We start from the raw sequence: 20,827 nt of genomic DNA, 5'->3' as shown, positions 1-20,827 counted from the left end.
CAGCCTGCATTTATTGAGGGCCTGCCTACTCGGTGCTAGGCACTGTTCTAGGTACTGGGTGATAGTATGCAAGTAAAAGTTACTGCCCTTCTAAAGCTCACCGTCTATTATATTACTTGTGTTCATGTCCCTTCTAGAATGAGTGTCCTTATACGATAGTGACTGTGTTGTATTCTTTTGAGTTCAGGGTGTAACTGAAATTTATTCAAGGCTAAGAATAATTCCTGGGCTTATGAAATAATTATTTCTACAAAAATATTGGAAGCTATGTCCCACTCTATTCATCAGGCTATCTTTTTATTTTAGCACTGGCTTTTTAGCCCTTCTAGACTCGTCAGGACTGGAGATGTTCTTAGTGATTATTTTAAAAAGCATTTGAAGGTTTATTATTGTTAGTGATAAAGCTACTTTTTGATGTCTTGTTTTCTTCGGCACCCTTAAATGTTCTATAGGTGTGTGGAACAGCATAAAAAAACCCTCTTCTTTAGAGCATACCAAAAATACATGAGACAAATCTAGCACAAGAGATTTAATTACCTCATAGAAGAAATAAAAGTATTCTGGTATAATTGAAAAATGATATAGCAGGGAAGTTCAACTGTGAGGGGAAAAATTATGTCTTTTTTCCTGTGATATCAAGAATATTAAATCCTTTTCTAAGAATGAATTATTATAATTTTATAGAAGATGATATAAAGTATTTGTGTTGAGGGGCACCTGGGTGGCTCAGTCGTTAAGCGTCTGCCTTTGGTTCAGGTCATGATCCCAGGGTCCTGGGATTGAGCCTCGCATCAGGCTCCCTGCTCTGCAGGAAGCCTGTTTTCCCTCTCCCAGTCCCCCTGCTTGTGTTCCTGCTCTCGCTGTCTCTCTCTCTCTCTCTCTGTCAAATAAATAAATAAAATCTTAAAAAAAAAGTATTTGTGTTGAATATTACTTTTTAGCCTTGTGAAGCTGAAAATTTTAAATGTCCTTGGGTGGAGGCTAACATGTTTTATTCTTCACCTAGGAAGTCATCAGTAAATACTATGAAGTGTGTGGTATTTTAATAAAGTAATTGCCTAATTTTTTACATTAGAAATACAATTAAACCTTGTTGGTCCCATAAGGAGCAAATGGCTGGTCATATTTCTCATTTTTTTTAAAAAGTCATTTTTCTAAGAGGGAGGATCATTGGCAAATCAGCTGGCTGTTCTTTTTAGATTTTGACGTTGCTTCTCCTTGGGACCCTAATGCTGGGCTCTCTGATAACCAGTGCAAACTCCATGAATATCTTTCATTTCTCTAGAAGGAGGTGTGGATTTGCAAGGCTACCAGCTGGATATGCAAATACTACCTGACGGCCCAAAGAGTGATGTGGACTTTTCAGAGATTCTTAATGCAATACAAGAAAGTAAGTTTCCCTCAAATTTTAATTTGACCATGAAAGGAGAAACTATTCTAATACTTGGGAGGGATAATAAAACTAGAAACCCTAGATGCCAAGTTTAAAAAAAAATGTCGTAAAGGAGATACTGTGTAAAATAATTTTGAGACCAGAAGAGATGGTTAGTGAAATGCAGGTTTAGTTTGCGAAACTGAGCCACACAGTATTGGAGTCTTTGAAGAAGCCTGATGGAAGAACTCTAGTTCTATATTTAGTATACTATAATATTTAGTAAATTGCTAGGTACTATAATTTTTTAGATTCCTTGATTAATCATAATCAAATAAGTTTTTGAGAATACTATTACTAGAATACTATTCATTTGCTCAGATGTACAAGTAGTAAGAAGTAAATGTTGATGCAGTAACCTGAAATCATAAATTTATTCTCCAAAATGGGTATCTCAAGTCACTGATGATGGGCTGTGACTTGAGAAGTGACCCCTCTCTTCTAAGCATTTTGATTAATCATTTATTCTTCTTACATTACTTTGTTTTATAGTTTTTACTAAGAATTTGATCTTAATCAATACATTTACTCAAGTTGTAGATTTAACATTGAAGATGGATGATGTGGTATCATAGACTAAGTCATTAACATTCGTGTTTCATTATCAGAGCTCTAATACTAAATAATGATACTCTTTTAAGATCAAATAGTATTCTACCGTGTTATGTTTGAAGGAGTTAGATCTGAAGAGCACTGCAGGAAGAACCACTGTAATTTTTTGCTACTTTTAGTTTTGTGACACTGCATTTCTAATACTAAACTTTTAATGAGCAATTTGAAGCATCTTCATAGCAGTTATCCCCTTTTGTCATCATACTGCCCTCCTGACCTTCTGAAATAATTAATACTTCCACTTTATAGGTAGGACAACTGAGGGTGGAAGTTACATACCAAGGTAATATCAAGAATGGAGGCCAGACTGGAATGGAGGGTCTCCTACCCTTCATTTAATTCCTTTCTGAATGTGCTCAGTATGGGGTTTAAACACATCAAGGAAAAGGATCCTGAAATTGAAGATGAGGCTGGTTCTAAGAGAAATACTTTTAATGAAAAAGAAAAAGACCAGCTATTTGTTCTGCTTGGGCAATCCCTTAATATTAGGTTATGAATAAAAGAGAAAAAATTTCCCCAGGAGATTAAAAATCCAATTAATAGACATTGGAGCGAAAATAATTTTTTCATGGAAAATTATAAAATTCTGTAATTACTTCATCTGATTTGAAAGATGATATATAGTGCTGAAGGATTTTTTTAAAAATTTTAATAAGTGATAAAAGTTGGCTTCTATGCAAGTGCAGGAGATGAACTTAAAAATTTTTTAGGGCTGCATGAACTTACATCAAAATGAATTAAATGTTTATAAGACTATTTTTACAGTAATTTTTGTTAGCATATCTTACTAAAGACACATTTGTATATGATAACTTTTATTGTTTAGAATGGTGAGCTCTTTGTGAACAAGTAGAAGTGTATGTTTATGAGTAGTTAATATTTAAGTTTAAAAATAAGAAAAGGGAAATATTATTTCACCGTAAAATGCAAATAAACTCTTTATAGGTTTAAGGATTTTCTAATACTTTGGAACTAATCTGTTTTCTTGTTTAAAAAAAATAAGTTTTATGCTAAGTAGGTTTGGGAAGCTGCCTACCTGGCCAATGTCGTTTCTGGTAGGAAAGATTTGGGCCATTTATTTACCTTCAGTTTCACCCTAGATTCCAAATGTGATTCAGATATTTAACAAGTTAGTTGAAATTTCTAAGTATAAAAACATATAGTTTGGTTCTTCAAGGGGCTGTAGGAAGCTTCGAGAGACCAAATTATAAAAATGTAAAAATAGATAGGATTTGGACATCAGAAAAATTCCTTCTCTCCTGCAAACATTTTTTTTTTTTTAGATGATGGAAAGATTTCATTATTTTCTTGGAATTTTGTGGACATATAGGTATGATCTTTAAGATCAAGCTGGGAGTGAGAGAGAATTTGAAACATTTTTTGAGTGTCTAAGGTAGGCCAGCCATTATAGTAAGTGCTCTTCCCTTACTATCTCTTTTCTTAAAACAACCCTACAAGAAATAGTAGATGTGTTTTCTCCATTTTAAGGGTGAAAAAACTGAGTATACCTCCCCAAGGCTATATGGTTAATATTTGATTGTCAATATTTAGTCATATGCTGGCCCTTGTTCTGATAAATAAAAGATTAAATAAACACGATTAGGAAAAGTGAACTACTCTGGATTTTTTTTTTAAAAAAATCTTATTTTGTTATGTCTTGATGCAAGAATTCTTCCCCATGCTTCTAGATTGTAAGATATGTTTACATTTTTTTCCTGTAGTGCTTATGCCCTAAAAATGGCTTTATCTGTTCAAAAGATGTCTTAGAGAGGCTAGCTGTTTCTCAACTTTCCCTATAACAGATGTACAACTTATAAAGAAGGAAAGTTACTCACCCATCTCTCCATGTCACCTGTCTTGTGTCTGGCACTATGTTATGCATTGTGTCTTAAAGCAGTAGTGAACGTTTTGGTGCACAGTTCAGTTCAAGAGAAATTAAAACACAGATCACATTTGTTTTATTGTTCAAAATGAAAACAACTTGATTGCTTTCTAGGAGGAAAGCATTTCTATGTGGCAGTATAATGTAAGGGTGTGTGTGTGTGTGTGTGCATGTGCATGTTTTCCTTGATGTAATTTTTCCCTCTCTCTGTTCTAACCCGTTGTTCCCCATCCCAAGATGGTAGCTAGGTTCCCTAAACTCCTTTGTTTCAGCAGCGTTCTCTGTTATCTGAAGTTCCTGGCTTTTGTTTTCTGAAAGTCTGGGCTTCTGAGTGGCTAATCCTTCATAAAAAGAGGCAGACACACAGAGATACCCACACAGACAGAGGGAGAAAAGGCATTTCCTGTCCAGTTCCCTTAGATTGTCCTGCAGTGGTAGCATGGCTTCCCATGAGCTGCGGGGGGAAGGGGGGGAATGGCTGGGTTGTGTGCCTGGAGTCTGCACTTGAGCCACCTGAACAGCCAGCCTTGGCTAAGATTCTCCAGCCTGAGGAAGGAGCAGGTCTTCCATAATTCAGGGAACTTCAGGGATTCTGGGAAGGGGACAGTCTCATCTTCCCATTGCTTTGTTGTATCTCTAGTACCTTAAACGGAATACAGAGTGTAGTAGCTGCTCAACAGATTTTGTTAATGAGTGAGTGAGTGAATGAATTCTACTCTAAACTTGCAAAGTGGGTAGCTCAGCAGTAGCAGTATGGCTTGGAGACCTGAGTGGTCTCTAAACATTCTGCTCTTTACAAAACCTCTGTCAAAACCTTTTACAGTCCTTCATATGTGGGGTAGAGGAATGGGAATGTCAGTAATGACTGAAATTAATTATCTAAATTGTGGTTGACCTGGTCTACCAGGCCAGTTGGAGTGGGGACTTAGAGACAGATTTAACTTGATGTAATGATGAGTTTGTCTAGTAAGATTCTTAACGCTCTAACAGTCCAGGGATTTTAGTGCCTACTGTATTAGGTACAATAATATCAATTAAAACAAAAATATCCTGCTTTTTAGCCACCAGACTTTTAAAATCTGGACATTTTTTAGAAGCAGACATTTAGAAGTATTTCATTCTGAAATTAGATTGAGAATCACATCTTAAAGCTCTGTAGTCCATGAAGCAGGTGTGTATGTGTATGTGCATTTATTATATCAGCAAACCATTAAAAAAGATATTAATTATTCAAAGGCTATACTGAACCTTTCAATTCTTGTTTTAAGTTATTACCAGTGCCCAGCCTTTTCTAGGGATCATTTCTCTCCCCTCCCACACTTTTTGTTGCCCACCCCTCCTGCTTTGTCCTTAGTTTTTCTTTTCTTGATTCCTAGCATATACAGGTACAGACCGTGGGGACTCTCAAGTGGCATTCAAACCACGGCACATTATTGTGTATTAGTCCATTAGGTTGTAATGAAGGAAAGAGAGCAAAAAGCAAAGTGTTTGAAATGAGGACTTGGAGGTTGGAAGGATCGTTGTTATCCTGTGGTCGGACCCTCTGTGCTTGCACATGTGTCTACGCAATCACAGTGGTGTTCCTGCTTTGGTGGAGCTCTGTGCTTCTGTGCCCACGGAGACTGAGTCACTTCTCAATGACATCCAGTGAGTCATTTTGAATCCAATCTCTTGAGCCCTGACTTCCAGTTTTATTTTTAATCCGTATGGTCATGCTGTTTCAAAGGGGAAGATGGGGAAGAGGGAGGTGCTGACATATACTGAACATATAATCTTGCCTGGCAACTGTGTGGTTGACCTTTTACCCATATTACTGTATTTAGTCTTAAATTCTATTTGCCTTAATTTCTACATCTGAAGGGGGATAGTTCTAGTAAATCTATGAAAAGCCCTTAGTATGGTGCCTGACACATGGCAAATGCTGCATTACTGTTGGCTGCTACCTTGTCTTCATTCCTTTCAACAATCGTGTGTGGGACCATTGTATTATCCCCACTGAAAAGATAAAGACACTAAAGCTTGAATAAGTTAAATAACCCAATCTAAGAGCTAGTAGGTGTGAGGACTAGCATTTGAACCCAGGCTTGTCTGAATCCAGAGCTCATGCTTTTTCCAAAGAAGGGGAAGTTATGGTCAGGAGACTCTGAGGATCTTTAATGCAGAACATCACTGACTTCATTTCATGTTGTGAAGAGATAATCAAGGCTATTGAGCAAAGCTTGAATTACGTACTTGGTTCTTCTCTAAGTATCATTCTCAGGTTGTTAAGAGGTTCTGTTATTATCTGCCTTGTTGTAGAAGTAATTAAGGTGTCTGCCCTTTTCTTTAGAATGAAGTTAGTAGCAAGAGAAGCTCTTCATGAGAAACATGCTTTCCCAGGAACAAGTTAATGATCTTTGCCCCATGACAGAGTGTCCTATGGATGCCCCATGCTATGGTCTATGCTCTGTTTTATAAACTGTATCATTACTGAGCCAGGAAATGCCAATGAAATTTTTTTAATGACCACATATTTAAAAAAAAATTTATGACTCTTTTCTTTGCAGAGATATATTTTGAATCTTAATGTATTTCAAGTAAACTTCCCATGGCAGAAAAAAAGTGCCTACTCTCATATGTATAACAGTTAGAGCCCTAGCTTTCTTTCCTCAGGTTTTCTTTGGGGAGATGTTAGTACAATCATTTAATTGTTGGTGTACCACACTAGCAGAGCTTTCCAAACTTTTTAAAGCAGTAGAATCTATTGTTTCTCACTCAAATATATTTTCACATATAATCTCAATATATAAAAAAGTTAACTTAGTTGTTTGGGGTGGCTGGGGGTAGAGGGTGTAGTGCTTTTCCCACTCAGTTTCCTCTTTGTCCCTTCCATCGCCCCTGAAGCTCCCCCAAAAAGATCCTGGGGTTCCAGGGAACACACTTTGAAATCCACTGACCTTTGGAAAGGAATAAAACTAGCTGAGGGAGGATTTATGTCTTCTCCAATTACTTTATTTTGAGTTTTCCAAATTAGGCCCTTTTTCCCTCTCATTGGTAAACCAAAGAGTCTCTGCCTTAGGGATGTCATAAGATTCACTCGAAGTATATTGAGCAGAGTCCTAGGCTTGCTGGTATACATGTTAAGTAATGTTTGGTCTTTAAAATTCCAGCCTAAGGTGCTCAAAGCTGTGCTGAGTCTGTGTTTCTCTGAATTTTTAAAAACATTTAACTGGATCTATTTGTTAAATTTTAAAAAGTGTCAGACTTGTCCAGCAACAGATGTAAAATCTAGCTTTATTCAGATAAATATTAAAACTGTGACAAGATAGCTGGTTGGTGGTTAAAGGACTTCCTGTGCTTGAAAGCCAACATGATTTTTTTAGATTATTTATTTATTTATTAGAGAGAGAGAGAGAGCACACACGAGTGTGTGCAACCGCATGCATGAGAAGGGAGGAGGAGGGACAGAGGGAGAGCTCAGACCCACTGAGCTGGGAACCCAATGTAGGGTTCAATCCCAGGACCCCAAGACCGTGACCTGAGCTGAAACCAAGAGTTGGACGCTTAACTGACTGAGTCACCCAGGCTCCCCAAGCCAAACATGATTTAAGAACAGTAGGATGCTTTCCACAGAAACAAGAAGCCAGCTAGAAACAGCATGGATTTAGGGGTCAGAACTGGGTTAGGTTTCATCTCTGTCACTTACTAGCTGTATGGCCTTACTTACTGTCTCTGAACCTGCCTTCTTTCTTATAATGCCCTTCTCCTAAGGTATTTTGAGGAAAAAAAGGGAAAACAGACCTGAAAATCCTTAATACACAGTTGGCTCTCCATAGTGCCCTTTCTTCTGTCTCCCTTCCCACTTCATACTCAGTCTCTGGGTCTGAAAGAAACAGATACTTTGAAGCAATCCCACTAAGATAACTAGAGTAAGAAAACAAATTGATAGAATCTTACAACTAGTTTTTATTTACTTAAAAATGGGCACTGAGCACCTCCTATTTGCTAGTCAGTTTTACAGCTGCCTTGGGCCTTCACCTGGAAGAGACCCTAGGGCTAGATATAAAGATGAACTTGTTATAAAACAGCCAGCTAAATGTTCAAATTAAGATATAAACAAGCTTTTTTGTTTCTTTTCATTCTAAATCATTCCTGAAGGTGTCCTTTTTTGTGTGTTTTCTAATGAGGCTTTGAGGTCAGTATGCAATATCTTCAGAATTCTGAATATCAGATGTAATAATTTGGAACTCGGGACAAAAATAGTAAAATGAGCTGGCACTCTGGAGGACAGATAGAGAAACCTGGATTACACTACACAGTCCTCTCATGTTCTCTTCAGTGACCTGTAATTTCACTTGATTTTCTCTGCATCAGAAAATACTGAGATTAAATACTCCTGTGCTGCTAATGCCTCTGTGGGGTTTTTCTGCTGCATTTGAGGAATAGGAGAGTTAAAAGAGCAGTGAGTCGAGGGCTTTGATTTTTTAGTATTTATTTCTTACTCTCTAAAAGACACACTTACTGTTTATTTTCCCTGCCTTTTTAGCACTGATTCAATTTCATCCACCCTAGCACCTAACCTAAATGTTTTCTCAGTGAACAAATGGCGGAAGATGATTAATTTATTTGCTTATTTATTTGAGCCCTTGAAATATATTTGTGGTCTTTTTCCCCATAGAGAATGAATAATGGCTAATAATCCAAGGGATTTTCACTGAATAAATAATTATAAGTATTTAATGAGTAGATTCAGTACTGTTGAGGTAAACCTGCCTTCCCATCACATGAAGTATGTCAGGATCACTCTGCCTTCTGGTCCTCTGACTTCTCTGCTCCGTCTCTATTGTGGAATAACATAGCAAGTCAGCCTACAGAAATCTCTTTCCTATGCTGAGTTTGATGATTTACTCAGACTCTAGCAGGTTTTTGGTCTCCCAGGCAATATGAGGTTCTTGACTCTTGTGTAGCTGTGACATGTGAGTCTTTGCTGTTCTGTTCCCTGGCCGTCTTAGGCTGAGTGCCTGCTTTTTGTGAGGGAGAATTATTTGAGCCTCTCTCTTGCTTTCCAAGTGTATGGTATCTACCTATTGTGACTCAGCTTCCCAATTCTGTTCACACAGCCCTCTCTGAGTTGATGCAGTGCAGGTCTGTTACTTGGGTTGCATGGAAGGTGAAGGCATCCATTAAAAGTAACCTTGTTTGGATGTAGAGTAACTTTGTGACATCCATGCCATGGATAAAAAGGCTCCATTGTCACCTTGGCTGGATGTGAGGTGTGTGAGGACAGGGGCCGTGTCTGCCATGTCCAGTATTTGACCTAACCCAGCACAGTGTCTGGCCAAGGTAGGCACCCACTAAGTACTTGCTGAATAAACAGATTTTTTAAAAAATTGATTAACTTTTGAAATTGGGGGTTGTTTTTTCTCCTTAAAGAAATGATATAAGTTTGCTTCAAAAGATATTGTACTTTGTTTCTAAAACTTAGCTGGTAAAGCTGCTCTATCAGTAACAATGGGGGAGTATTGGTAAAGGGCACATGTTTCTTCTGTCTGTATATTTGTCTACATGTTCTACTGTCTTCTTCTGACCGTGTGTTCAGCTGAGCATTTTTTGACAGATCAGCATTTTTTTTAAATTTTTTTAATTGTTATGTTAATCCCCATACAGATCAGCATTTTTAATCTCTGCTAAGGCTCTTGAGAGGCTGGCAGGTGATAACAGTGCCTCAATAACACTTAATTCTCTAAAAATCAGATTGTACCACATACTGATTTTCCTTGAGAACTCAGGTAACATTAGCCCCATAACAACTTCGGACAGTAATACTGATGGGCAGAAGGAGGGAAAACAGACTTCTCTTCCTTTTTTCAAGTGAGCTGGTTCCTCTAGAATCAAATAGTTGCGCCTTTAATGTAGAGCAGAATTTTTCAACCTCAACACTATTGACGTTTTGCACTAGATAACTCTTGTAGGGGGCTATTCTGACATTGTAGGATGTTTAGCAGTATCCCTGGCCTCTACCTGCTAGATATTAGCACTACCCCCCTCTCCTTAGCCATGACGATCAAAAATGTCTCCAGACAATGCCATGTGTCTCCAGGGTGGCAACAGAGTCCTAGTTAGGAACCCCAGAATATAGAGGGCTTTATAGAACCGATTGTACCAACTCCAGAAAGTGACACCAGCAGAAGATGATCTGGTAATTTTCTACCTTAGCAAAAGCAGAGGGGCAATTCTCATGGAAGGATGAATGGATATTCAAGAGTTTGAACCCAGGGTGCCAGTCAGTCAGATGGACATGAATCTCAGTGTCCTCTTTAGCTTCTTTATTTCATACCTTACCCCAGTCTACCCTTCATAACAACCATTCCAACTTGTAAATGCCTCACCTTTTCTGTTTTGTGTTGCTAAGGCTCAAGTGCTGACGTAAGGCCCCAGTGTCTAAAATTGATAAACCAGCATTTCTTGCAGATCTGCCGTGGGTCAGACTAACATGTATATGATCTCACTGAATCCTCTCAGCCACCCTGAGAGAAGTTTCCCATACCTACCTCACCAGTGCGGTAATGGGAACACAAGTTCACATAGCTGATCAGTGGAGTTTAGAATTGTAAGCAGATCTACTTTGCTGAAATATTTTTATCCTGTTGTTCAAATCTAATCAATATCTACTTGAAATTTAATCACTATGTACTTAAACATTTAATCAGTATCTACTTGCAACTGTGGAGCTCCTGGCTTGTGAATAAGAATTGTTTTAGGAAAAATGTATATGCAAAGTCCTAGAACCATAAGATATTGGAGAAAAGGGGCTCTCAGACATCATTAGACTGTGTCCACCTTGAGATTATTGTTCTGTCATTAAACAAATATGTGTTGAGGGCTGTGCCAGGACCTCTGTACATCTGGTCAAGACAGACAGGGTCCCTTGTGGAACTTCTATTCTAAAAGGGTAAATATCCATCACACAGTAAACAAATGAATAAACAGTATAATTACAGTTTGTGATAAGTGATGTGAAGAAATGAGCAGTGAGAAGGGATGGAGAATAATGGAGGAGGGGGAGTTTCTTTATGTAGGGTTGTCAGAGAAGTTGTCTTTCCTCTTGACCTCTCCCACACCAGACGTAACTGTGCTCCTTCAAAACTGCTCCTTTCCTTGCGTTCCTGTCACAGCAGAGGTGCCCCTAAATCCCAGTTGTATGAAAAGACCATGATGTTTCTTTCTTTGGAGCTGCGAGGTCTAAACACCTGTAGTAAGTGTATTAGTTTACTCTTGTTGCTGCCACAAAATTACCACAAACTTAGTGACTTAACACAAATTTATTTTCTTATAGTTCTGGAGGTCAGAAGTCCTCGAGGGGCCAGCAAGACTGTGTTCCTTCTGCAGGCCTAGGGGAGAATCTGCTTTCTTGCCTTTCCCTACATTCTTGGGCATCTGCATTCCTTGACTCATGGCTCTGTCCTCCATTTTCAAAGCCAACATCTTAGCATTTTCCAGTCTGTGTCTCTGATTCTGACCCTCTTGCCTCCCTTGTAATTCCATTGGGCCCACACATATAATCCAACATGATCTCCCATTTTAAGATCCTTGAATTAATCACATCTATAGAGTCCCTTTTGCCATAGAAGGTAACATATTCATGTGTTCCAGGAATTCGATCGCTTTTGGGGGCCATGATTCAGCCTATCATAGTAAGCAATAAATGTTAATTTTATTGCCATGCCGATTTTATTTTACAGAAGAAAAACTTAGATGTTAAATGAGCTGCTTTAGAACCTGGTCACACCATCTAAGTAGATGATCTCTGTTCCTTCTATATCCATACTGTGTTCTTTTCTTTATAATACTCAATGCAATTTACCATTCTTCGACTATTTGTTTTGTTTACTTATTACCACAAGGGCAGGAAGACAAGTCACTTTTATTTATCAGGGTATGGCTATCACTCAACTCTGTGCAAAACATAGCGTTCACCTCTTTAAAAATTTTTTGAATGAAAGGATGAATACTCTTGTATGTGCTATGTAAATAGTACCGTATTGCCTACAAATCATTCTGCGCCACAGCTTGTGGTGGGTTAAAAATCCTGAGCGATTGCAATGTTGGTCTGTCATTGGAGTTGCTAAGGAAGGGTTCTGTACCTGGCACTAACTACTGCTGAACTGTCATTTCTGGTCCACTTCAAGGCGTTATGCATTTGACCGTTATAGTCTTTATTTGGAAATCTATTGGCATCAACAGTCTCTTGGGAAAGCCCCTGAATGGGTAACTTCATGATTTCAATTCATGATTAGAGAAAGAAGAAATGCAGAAAACCTAACTGCATGCTTTATTACTGCATGAGGTTTTCTTTATTAGACCTTGGGAAGTAACAAAGGAATAAAATTATAGATCTTACTGAACCTTGCAGTTGGCACATAATATGGGTTCACTTGGCAAGTTATATGGCACTTTCATGAAAAATAAAATGAGATAAAATAACAAAGGTTATGTCCAACACAGAGAATGAGTTCTTAGAAGTAATAAGTGAAAGTACTTTATGCTAAACAAGTATGTGAAAGAAAACTAAACAAACATAACACCTCCTCTTGTCATTGAAGGCAAATTTTATTTATATTATGGAGGTACTTTACTTTGCTTCACATTGTCCTTGATCTTGCCTAATCAAGACACTCTTTAATCAAACATGTTTTATATCTGACATCTTTTTCTTTTAGGAAATAATATATTTATCATTCAAGGTGTTATTGAAACAATGAACAAATATGAAGCCAAAGAGAGGTGTCTTCTATTTTGGTATTTCTTTTAAGATCCCAAATTCTTAACCCCACTTGTAATGTATTTATTTTGGTTTCAGTGGCCAAGGATGTCAATATTCTTTTTGATGAATTAGAAGCTGTCAACAGCCCTTGCAAAGATGACGATTCTCTGCTTCACCCTGGAAACCTGACCAGTACTTCAGATGATGCTAGCAGATTGGAAGCAGGAGGAGAGGTAAGTGTATGATTTCTCACAAGTACAATATTTCATCCAGGTGGAAACCTGTGAAGCATATTCCAGTGGATTGTTTAAAGTCATCATTTCATTGAACTGTAGGTTTCCAGAAAACAAGCGGCAGGTCCCTATATTCTTTTGATTTCCTCCATAGGTCTAGCACATTTCAGGGATCCTGAATCTACCTATGTTTAAAACAAACTTTCACTAAGTGATGTATTTCCCTTCTTATACCTAGAGACATTTCGTTTATATAAAGGGAGATAAAACCACTTGTCATTTTATGATAGTCTACATTCTGAGTGTCACTAGTAGAAAGAAAGCTTTACAAGCATGGACTTTCTTGTGTAAATCCCCCAGCGCATAGAACAGTCACACAAAATGGACCAGCTTTCAGTATTTTCTGTTTGCCTCTGTAATCTGGAAACTCATTGCAAGTGTAAATAGATCCATCTGTTCATATGTCATTTTGGAAGAAAAGTCTTTTGTTAGGGGCATTAGGTATAGGTAATAGGAACACAAAATAAGAGTCTTTTATTGCATAGTCCTCTTGTTCTTATTATTCCAGAGCCAGTTAACCATTGACACAGGATGACGCCTTTGAACAGGAAAAATTGTTTACTTCTACCAAGCTTCCCAGACCTCTTTCTACCAACACCATATACTACTGTCCATGTATTTTTTTTTTTAAACCTCATTGCTTTGTCATGTCTTCACACAGTTACCTTGAGTACTATGATCTGACATAAAGGAGATATCTCAAAAGGGACCTCAAAGAGCACCTAGTCTTATCTCCTTAACTTACAGATAAGGAGACAGTCTCAGGAGGGTTAAGGCTTTGCTAACCCCCCTCATGATGCCGTGGCTGAGACCTTGTTTTTGCAGACAGATGCTGATGTGCTAAATCTACAGATTTAGATTATTATTATTTGCTTGGCAAATAATTGTTAAGAAAGTGTTTATTTGGGTAGGCTTCTGAGTACCTCTTAAAGCAAAAACCAAAAAAAATAATCAGTGAGGATTGATCATCTATTGAGAATGTCTGCACCAAGGCATGGGATGTGACATTTCCATCCCTTCTGGCTGATATTTTCCCTTTTGGATGAGCTGGCATGCATGGCACTTATGCAAGAATGTACATTATAGCAATGACCTTGGAGGTCTGGTATGTTTGCCTCCCATACACCACTACTTGAAAACTGTTGTAAACTGGGCCTATAGAAAAGGTAGCCAGCCCCCTAATCCCATTTCCACTTCCTAGGTTCACAGACATGTTTTTGAAATCTATCAGCCTGAGAAACGTGGCTCAAGCCTAACCGGCCTGTACTTGATAGTCTCTTTCAGTGTTGTGCATGATTATAACAAGCCTATGGAGCCTAGAAGAAAATTATACCTACTATTTTGTTAATTTTTATATATGTAGTCCCTACAAAATAATATTTATAACTTACATGTAAGTTTTGAAGCATAATTATAAAATGAACACCTTAAACTACCATCCAACTGATGAACTAAGATGATATTTTTCCAATTATCATGGCAACCTAGTTGTGGGTTACTTACTCCAATTATTTTTAGTGGAATGGAAAATTAATATTAGCATGTATGCAAGTAGAAAGGATAAGTATTGTCTTGTGAAACTTTTGTCTCAGATCCTTGGTATGTTTACATATGCACACAGATATCACAAAGTAAAATGTTTTTTTCTTAACCGTGGGCAAAATTTTTGAGGAATGTTGAACTAGAATAATACTAAAACCACCAAAGCTACTTTTAATCCCATCCCTCTACCATATTCCTGAATTTTTGTTTTTTATTCTCTCGCTCTAAAAATAGCTTTACCATGCACATATATAGTCTTAAAAACTTCTTTCTAGATTCATTTTATTTTGTGCTTTATTAAAAATCATGTAGTATGAAGTCTTCTGTGACTTGTTTTTTTTTCTATGTTGTTTTAAGATATGTGCTTACTATTAGATGTAACTGTAGTTCATTCATTTTTACTGCTATTCCACTGTATGACTGTCCCACAATTTATTTACCTATTTGCCTGTCCATGGACATTTGAACTGATTCACATTTTTTATTTTCTACTCTTATGAGCAATGCTGCTATAGATAGTCATATACATGTCTCCAAATTGCTTTAATAAGGATTTTTCTTGTTATGGGTTGTATGTTATCCAAATGTTCAATTTTACAAGATAATGCCAGTGTGTTTTCCAGAGTAGGTATATCCGTTTTCACTCTCAGTTGTCCCACATCCTTGCCAACATTTGGTATTATTGTTAGGTGTCTTAAGTTTTGTCCACTTCACGCAATTCTTCTTCCAATTTTTGTTTCTTCTTCCCTACTGTTTACATTTTTCATTAATAAAAATGTAATTTTGGTAAAACACAATGAAAAATTCATTTACTTTTAATTCTTTAATATTACCTCAGGCTCATTTTTATGAGTGTCTTAAACTGGTTTCTTTCTCTCTCTGTGCAGACAGTGCCAGAAAAAAACAAATCAAATGGACTTTACTTCAGAGATGGAAAGTGTCGAATTGACTATATTCTTGTGTACAGAAAATCCAACCCACAGACCGAAAAGAGAGAAGTATTTGAAAGAAATATTAGAGCAGAAGGATTACAAATGGAGAAAGAGGTAAATAGTTTGCTTGGGTGAGAAGAAACACAAATATGCATCTATTCATATTGAGAGGCAATTTAAAAATAAGCCATTATGTTATGTTCGTTATATTAACAGAATATTTCATTTGGTCAGAATTTGCCAGTCTGCAGTGTTTGGGGAATGTTCCAATAATTAATTTTTCAAAGCACAGTTGGCCTTTGAGAGCATTTTAATGCCAAAAGATTCCATGAAAATCAAAATACTCTTATTTCAATTAAATGTTGTTTCAAAGTGTTACGATTTACCTGAATTCCTATGTCTGCAGTTTCTCTGTCTGTGTGAGTGGAGGGTTCTATTACATGGATTTAAGAAAACTTTGGATAAAATGCAATCATCCCACTCTGGAGCCTCTTTTTACATTTCAGGAAACATAATGAGCTTGGGTATCCTCACATACCAGGAGAGACTGTCTGGCTGATTTGGCCAAAAACAGCTGGACTATAGAAAATGATTCCATTTTAAGAGACATTCAGGTGTCTTTTTATCAGGTTCAGTAACTCAAGGGTTACCTTACCAGTGTTTTGTTCTCTCCCCTTCTTCTTTCTCTGTATAGGGATTTTTAAGGGAAAGATTACTAAGGAAGGTACCAGAGGCCCAGCCACACCTCTGGCCCACAATGAGATTATTGTGTACCCCCAAATACCATGAACATTTATAGAACTTGGCCCTGTTAGCTAGATTACATAACTCTTCTTACATTTTCCTTAAACATTTTGCAAAGCTTCTGGAGCTTCTCATAGTCAATGAGAAGAACATATTGGCAGTTAAAAATGTTTGCTTCTGATTCTGCTTCTCAAGGTTGAGGGGATAGATCTTTGAAATCAGACATCCACGCTCTTTGTATGGCACACACGGATTGCATGCTGATCTTAAGACACTTTAGATATGTGGGATTTTTCCGGAGCTGTTAGACGGACCTCAACTCTTGAGCATTTATGAAACAGAGCAGTGTTTTTCTGGAACATCTCCAAAAAGAGAATTAGAAAAATGGCAAGGGGCGCCTGGGTGGCTCCATTGGTTGAGCATCTGACTCTTGATTTCGGCTCAGGTCGTAATCTCAGGATCCTGAAGTCAAGCCTGGCATCTGGCTCCTTGCTCGGTGCACAGTCTGCTGCTTTCCCTTTCCCTCCCTCTCCCTCTGCCCCTCCTCCTGCGAGCACACCCTCTCTCACTCTTTCTTTCTTGCTCTCTCTCTCCAATAAATAAATCTTTTTTTTTTTAAAGATTTTATTTATTTATTTGCGAGAGAGAGAATGAGAGAGACAGAGAGCATGAGAGGGAGGAGGGTCAGAGGGAGAAGCAGACTCCCTGCCGAGCAGGGAGCCCGATGGGGGACTCGATCCTGGGACTCCAGGATCATGACCTGAGCCGAAGGCAGTCGCTCAACCAACTGAGCCACCCAGGCGCCCTCCAATAAATAAATCTTAAAAAAAAAATGGCAAGATGATTGTGGCCACAACAGGTTCTCCTTCTCAGGAAAGTGAACCCGGGTTTCTCCAAAGACTCTCAGTTGGAGGTTTCCTTGGGGCAACACACAGAGTTAAATATGTTGTTTCCACTTCTGTGGGGTTCCAGGAAATCTTTGTTCTACCCATAGAACAGATCTTTGATAAATCTTCTTCTTTAAGTGTTTATGGAGACAACTGTATACTCTTTTCTTAACATTGGTAGTGCATTAATATTTTTATTTTTTTTTAAGATTTTATTTATTTATTTGACAGAGCGGAAGCAGGCAGAGCAGCAGGCAGAGGGAGAGGGAAAAGCAGGCTTCCTGCTGAGCAGAGATCCCGACATGGGCCTCAATCCCAGTACCTTGGGATCATGACCTGAGCCAAAGGCAGATGCTTAACTGACTGAGCCACCCAGGCACCCCTAATATTTTTATCCTTAAAAATCATTCCTTCACCGGGGCACCTGGGTGGCTCAGTCGTTAAGCGTCTGCTTTCGGCTCAGGTCATGGTCCCAGGGTCCTGGGATCGAGCCCCACATCGGGCTCCCCGCTCAGCCAGGAGCCTGCTTCTCCCTCTGCCACTCCCCTTGCTTGTGTTCCCTCTTTCACTGTGTCTCTCTCTGTCAAATAAATAAAATCTTTAAAAAAAAAAAATCATTCCTTCACCTTTTATTCTTATTCCTTATTCAGAATTTTTATATAAAGCAATGTGAATTGCCACCTGATCCTTAATAATGAAAGTCCTTCTTCTGATCCATTCTGACTTTGTCAGAGTCTTAATTCCCATCAAAACTATGTAGCTTTGTTCAATTACTGAGAGATTTCTATTTTAAGCTTCGTAACTATGTTCTCCATTCCTGGGGTTTCTTCTGCCTAGATCATTATAATGCCATTTTATGACTTATTAGTTAAAACTCAAAAAGTTCAATACTTTTCTGAATAATACCCCATACTACAGAGATTGCAGATCTTCTATGTGTCTCTTAAAATATCATCTGTGCTACAGTATTCATCTACTGGAATTAAAGCAGGCAGCAGAGAATTGTTCTGCCTTTTGTTACGCAGTTTTGCTGACCATGGTGTGCTGGATGATTGCTGTATGATTTTGATTGTATACAAGATAATTTTATTTGGTTGTGACTTCTTGAAATTTTAATAGCTAGGTATTTCTTTAATGTATATTAGAAAAAATAGCAATTAGAAAAATGGTGATGTCACCATATAGAAAACTTTATAAAAACTTATCTAAGCATTTCTTCTTCCTTTTCCCTCCAAGACTTCTCTGGACGGCAGCATTCCTATTCTCTATCCACTACCAACAGCTAGATTTTCCTCTTTCTGGAACCTTCGTTCTAAGCAGCCTTTTCCACTGCCCAGCTCATCTTTTGCATACATGGCATAATTGGCCCTAATTCAGCCTCTGAGCTCTGCTCTGTGTTCTCATGGCCACAGCAGGCTCAGCAAGGAGAGTCTTTGAGGTTCCTCTCTGCCTGAGAGGTAGCAGGCAATTATAGATAAATTAATTTTTTCCCTGTCACAAATAATTAAAATAGAATGTCCCTTAGTTGAACAATAAACTTGTATCTACATTGTGTTATTAGATTTAGAAGCCATCAAAAGCACTCTTATTTAAATCAAGTGTTTTATAAACATCTACAGCCAAGAGACCATAATATCAATAGCTATTTTAGCTTCCAGAAGTTACTTCACTCTTTTACACAGAAAACAAAGAACTTAGTTCAAGGTGGAAAACAAAAAAGAAAACCCAGAAAGCCTACTATGAATCCATATATATCTAAAATGATTAACACTAAATACATTGTATGATTAGTGTTTTTTTCTTCATTAGCTGTGTGTCCTGATGCCCAACAATTAATGGAAAACATGTTTCACAGATTTAGAGGTTTTGCCTTCAAATGGGTAAAGACAGGCTCTGTAATTGAACATTTTGACAGTAAGAGAATTGTTATCTCTTTTAACACTGAATTTCAAGAAACAACTAGGAGAATATAATTCATGATAAAAGTGAAGACATAGTCAAATTTAATCTTCTCTTAAAAAAAAAACTTTACTCCTGCCTGATTAGTCAGCAGCTAAGTGCTTGCTTTTGGCACCCTGGGTCTTTAACATTCTGTAACTCATCTTTCATATTAGCCCAGAGAAAGCAGTCCACAGCAGAATTCCCAAGTGAAGTATCATTAAGTCCAAATTATCTGCTTTTTAGTGTCTATTTAAGGAAATCCCCCTTTTTAAAGGTAAACTCATATTTACTTATATTTTCCATTTCAGATTTTTTTTCTAAAATGAAAAATTTAAAATAATTTTATGTTCATCATTGGCATTTTGGTACCTATTTTGAAATGATTATCATCAATAAGAAGTTTATCTTTTCCTTCATATAAATAAATTGTAGATGACTTTTGAATTGCTTGGAATGTGTGAGTAGTAGTGTATTAATGAAGTGCTCTTTCTCTTTAGACCCACATAGATAACTATAATTAGATAAATCATACCATTTTGATGATAGTTAATTCATTCATCAAACACGCACACCCCCTCTATGCCAGGCACTGCTTTAAGTACTTAGGAACTCAGCAGTAAATAAAACAGACAGAAAGCCCTTTTCTGTTGGAACTTAAGCACAAAATTAAAAAGTAAATGTATATAAAATATCAGTAAACATTATGGGGAAGAAAGTAAAGCAGGAAGTGTTGGAAGAGATTTGTAATTTTGTAGAAGTTGGCAAGGGTAGGCCTCTCTTCCATGAAAAGGGAACAGTAAGTTCAAAGGCACTGAGGCAGAAGCTTCCCTAGTGTGTTCATGGAACAGTGAGGAGGCCAATATGACAGTAGTCACTGCACAAGGTGGAGAATAGTGAGAAATTACTCCAGAGAGACAATGGAAGACAGAGGACATCAGGCCTTAGTGGTCACTGGGAAACTTTAGCTTTTCTGAGTGACAAGGACATCCTTGGACAGTTCTGAGCAGAGGCATGACCAGATCTGGTTTCTGTTTTATTAGGGTCACTTGGGTTGCCTGCTGATTTTGGACTATGGAAAGGGGAATCATGGCAAGGGCAGAAGCAGGGAGATTCATTAGGAGATTTGTTGTGAGGATCCTGGAAAGAGAGGATGGTGGGTTGGTCAAGCACACAGCAGAAATGTTGAGAAGAGTAGAAAGTAGACCTTATGGGAATTTCAGACACTTTGAGTGAGTGATGTAAGAGAGAAGGGTCACAGGCTGTTTATCTGTTACATGCTATTCATTTAAGGAGTTGGAAGAAAGGAGTTGCCATTTACAGGGATGCGGAGAAGAGTGGGTCCTCTTATAGACAGGTTAAGCTTGGTGTGTCCCAGTGATGGAGATGCTAAGTAGGACAGAAGAGTCTGGAATTCAGGAGAGCTCTGACTGGGAGAGATACACTGGGATGAGCTCACCAATGGAATGACTACAAATGGAAAAGAGATCCAAGTACTGAACTGTGGGACATACCTGTGTTGTGAATTTGGAGGATAAAGGAGTCAGCAGAAAGGAGCCAGAAGGAACTCAGAGGTGGTAGTGCCTGGAGGAGAGTGTTTCAGGAGGGAGCGATTGTGTCAAATGCTGCTGAGAGAGCAAGTAAGATCAGGACCAAAGTTAGCTATTGAATTTAACAATGTGAATGAGTTTAGTGAGCTGGGCAAGGGAAATTTCTGTGGGGAGGTGAAACTGAAAGCACGACCGAGATATATTCAAGAAAGAATGGGAGGAGAAAATTGGAGAGAGCAGTTATAAGTAGTGCTTTCAAAAGAGAGAAATGG

The 20,827-nt window shown here is 38.0% G+C and overlaps 1 protein-coding gene across 1 annotated transcript in view; it reads left to right on the top strand.

Moving 5' to 3' along the window:
• ANO4 (anoctamin 4) overlaps window positions 1-20,827 on the top strand; it is a 396,544-nt gene that overhangs the window by 191,518 nt on the left and 184,199 nt on the right. Inside the window, exons 3-5 of the mRNA XM_045872759.3 lie at window positions 1,286-1,390; window positions 12,766-12,902; window positions 15,392-15,550. Of these exons, the coding sequence (XP_045728715.1) occupies window positions 1,286-1,390; window positions 12,766-12,902; window positions 15,392-15,550 (401 nt within the window). The remainder of the gene's footprint in view (window positions 1-1,285; window positions 1,391-12,765; window positions 12,903-15,391; window positions 15,551-20,827) is intronic.

This window comes from Mirounga angustirostris, unplaced genomic scaffold (genome assembly GCF_029215605.1).
Source record: "Mirounga angustirostris isolate CCGP_5_RB_7025 unplaced genomic scaffold, mMirAng1.0.hap1 SCAF_5, whole genome shotgun sequence".
NCBI lineage: Eukaryota > Metazoa > Chordata > Mammalia > Carnivora > Phocidae > Mirounga > Mirounga angustirostris.
The sequence above is the reverse complement of the archived record's forward strand: the minus strand, read 5'-3'. Positions and strand labels throughout refer to the sequence as shown.